We start from the raw sequence: 3223 nt of genomic DNA, 5'->3' as shown, positions 1-3223 counted from the left end.
AACAGAAGGAAATATGGGAGGTTCCTAATAAGTATGGAAGGAGTAAAGGGATTGTGATTTTCTGGAATCAGGGAGTATTTGGGGATGATCTATACTGCAGCTTCGGTACCAAGACTGGGTAGTCATGTGGAGCCATGGTATGACAGAAACAGCAGGGTAGGAAAGTACCCAGTGCAGGTAAAGTTGATCAAAGTGTATTCCCTCACGTGTGTCTATCTGGATGTGTGTGTCTGAACACACACCCACACCCACACTCACACCCACAACTTGCAATCAGGGTTCATGGATTTTGTTGGCTTGTGCAGCAGAAAGCATATCCATTTGAGTCTTCACTCTGCTTATCAATTTCTCTAAGCCCCGTTTCATGTCTTTGTTTCTCAAACTATAGATAAATGGATTCAACATGGATGTCAGTACAGTGTAGATGATTGTTGCTATTCTGTCCTTGACAGTATAGTTGGACAAGGGTTGGAAATAGACATAGGTAATACTCCCATAAAACAGAGTCACCACAGTGAGATGGGAGCTGCAGGTGGAGAAGGCTTTGCATTTTCCAGCCACTGAGGGAACATTGAGGACAGCAATGAGAATTCTTAGGTAAGAGATGATGATGCAGATACATGGGGCCATCACAGAAGCCAACCCTTCTGTCATGGCCATAACTTCATTGACAAAGGTGGAAGAGCAGGCCAGTTTCAGAACAGGGTTGACATCACAGAAAAAATGTTGGATTACATTTGATGCGCAGAACGTGAGCCGATTCACCAGGAGGACATGTAGGAGGGAGTGGAGGCAGGAGAAAGCTACGGAGAAGGCCAGCAGCAACGTACAGAGTCTGTGGTTCATCACAGTGACATAGTGGAAAGGATTACAAATGGCTACATAGCGGTCAATGGCCATAACTGCCAGGAGATAACTGTCTATGTTTCCAAAAACCAGGAAAAAATACATCTGTGTCAGACATTCAGCATAGGAAATGGTCTTTGTCTCTGATAAGAAGTTCACTAACATCTTGGGGACTACGACTGTTGTGTAGCAAATATCAGCAAAGGACAAGATGCTCAGGAAGAAGTACATGGGGTTTTGGAGTTTGGGATCAGAGCGGATAGCCAGGATGATGAGCAGATTCCCTGTTAAAGTGACCAGGTACATGATAAGAAAGAGAGCAAAGAGTGGCTTCTGGTCCTCAGGGTGAGAGGAGAGTCCTATGAGGATGAATTCAGACAGTCTTGTCAGGTTGGACATTCCCATGGACTTGAATGCACCTACAGATAAAAGATCCTGTCAATTAATGGTTCTTATGTCATCTAGGACATGCACCTTTCCATCTGGTTCTTGCAATGAGAATTAGCAGTTACTAATAGAGCATTTTCTTCAATGTTTTTCTTTATGAATATGGGCAAATGAGAGCCAAAGTTGTGTTTTCACTTGTTCTTTTAGAATCTTTGATATAGAGATCTATAGAAAACTGATTGAAGGAGAGAGAGAGACAGAGAGGAAGAAGGAAAACTAAACGGTGGGGGAGGAGGAGAAGGGGGAGGAGGAGGAGGAGGAGGAGGAGGAGGAGGAGGAGGAGGAGGAAGAAGAGGAGGAGGAGGAGTAAAGAGGGAGAGCAGGCTTGATTCCCTTTTCCTCCTCCGTACTCTGTGACTAGTAATCACAGGAACCACAGATGCAGTCTATGAATCAGGTTAAGGTCAACTTCTCATAAAGATTACCCATGGCTAATGCACATCTATATAATCATGAAATAGCTATTTCACCTAGTTTATGGTTGATGAAGAGCCATCTTTTTAAATCAAGATGCTTCTTCTCACACCATTTGCAATGGAAGTAAGAATGGCCTACCAAACCATTTGGTTGAATGTTGAAAGTAAGCAGAGGGCAAAGAAAGATGGAGAAGGGAAAGTGAGAGAGACGAAGTGAATTTTCAAGAGAAAATTCTCTCCCCAAATTCTCTGTTCTTCAGCTCGTATTTCATATCTTGAGGTCAGGGAAAGGTTGCTTACAAGTAGACTGGGTAAAGAAAGATTTGACTATAGAATATAGATACCTAAATCTCAACATTTAGCACAAACGTAAGTTATCTTTCTTAGTGTCCAATGATGACTAATTATCTGTCTGAGATCAAATATTTATATCTTCTCACCAGGCATTCTCAAAGTTCCTTTCTTACCTGGGAAGGACATTAAAATCTTACTTCATGTATTCATTCCACTGCCTTCATTCATGCTCCATGGAATTATTAGTGAAAAAGAAGACAAACTGTGCCAAGAGATAGCATACAGAAAATGTGCCTGATTGTAGAAAACCTCCTAATTCTCCTTAAATCTGAATGCTCCCTTCCATGGATTCTTACCATCCTTTCCAAGATATATATACTTACAGCCCCTGCTTCCCTCATGGGAATATCCTCTGATGCTGTGTCACTAAGTCCCTGGTGTTTGATAGGTGAGATAATAAGAACAAAAACATGCATTAACTTTGTGCAGGATTGTCTCCAAGGATCCCAAGGAATTACATGTGTTCTCCTTCTTCAAATGGCCCCACATCCCTGTCTTCAGTGGTCTGGGCATAGTGCAACATCTGCTTAGCCTGGTGTAGGTGTCCGTGGGAGACAATAACTTTCTGTCCCTGGCTATTGCAACCTCTCTGAGGGTTACCTTGGTTTGTGCAATGTGGGACTGAGGATAGAGTACCAGGGAGGGACACCTGGTTTCTTCCTTGAACCTATAAATCTTCAATATGGACTTCCCCTTTGTCCCTCCATTTGTCTAAAGGACAACTATCTCAGAGCACCACAACATCACCAGTACCTTCTGCTCTGTCCTCCTCAAGTTTATTCTGATTTATTTATTTTTTATTCAAATGTCATTGACATACAATAATATATTAATTTCAGTGCTAATATAGTGAACTGCTAATACAATGAACATAGTTTTTGAACATTTATATGCATTCTAAAGTGATCACCAGCATAAATTTAGCTGCCATCTGTCACCATACGAAGTTGTTACAATATTGTTAACTATATTCCCTATGCTGCAGCTTTCATCCCCTTTAATTATTTATTTTATAACTAGAAGTTTGAGCCTTTTACTCTTTTTCTCCTATTTCAACCATTCCCCACTGCCCCACACCCTGCCCACTCTAATCCCCTCTGGGGACCACCTGAGTGTTCTCTGTATCTATAAGCCCGTTTCTGTTTTGTTTTCATTTTTTA

The 3223-nt window shown here is 41.7% G+C and overlaps 1 protein-coding gene across 1 annotated transcript; it reads right to left on the bottom strand.

The window, feature by feature from the left end:
- Nucleotides 1-273: 273 nt before the first annotated feature.
- Nucleotides 274-1269, bottom strand: LOC115499136 (olfactory receptor 1L3-like). The gene has a single exon (XM_030292850.1). It carries the CDS (start codon nt 1249-1251, stop codon nt 274-276), a length of 978 nt encoding a protein of 325 aa, XP_030148710.1. The 5' UTR covers nt 1252-1269.
- Between the last annotated feature and the right edge of the window lie 1954 nt (nt 1270-3223).

Source organism: Lynx canadensis, chromosome D4 (assembly GCF_007474595.2).
Source record: "Lynx canadensis isolate LIC74 chromosome D4, mLynCan4.pri.v2, whole genome shotgun sequence".
NCBI lineage: Eukaryota > Metazoa > Chordata > Mammalia > Carnivora > Felidae > Lynx > Lynx canadensis.
Note: the sequence above shows the minus strand (reverse complement) of the source record. Positions and strands in the feature narration are given on the sequence as shown.

Bases quoted from the DNA above. Each gene is read 5' to 3' on its own strand.
- LOC115499136 (XM_030292850.1), bottom strand. From the start codon at position 1,251: ATGGGAATGTCCAACCTGACAAGACTGTCTGAATTCATCCTCATAGGA.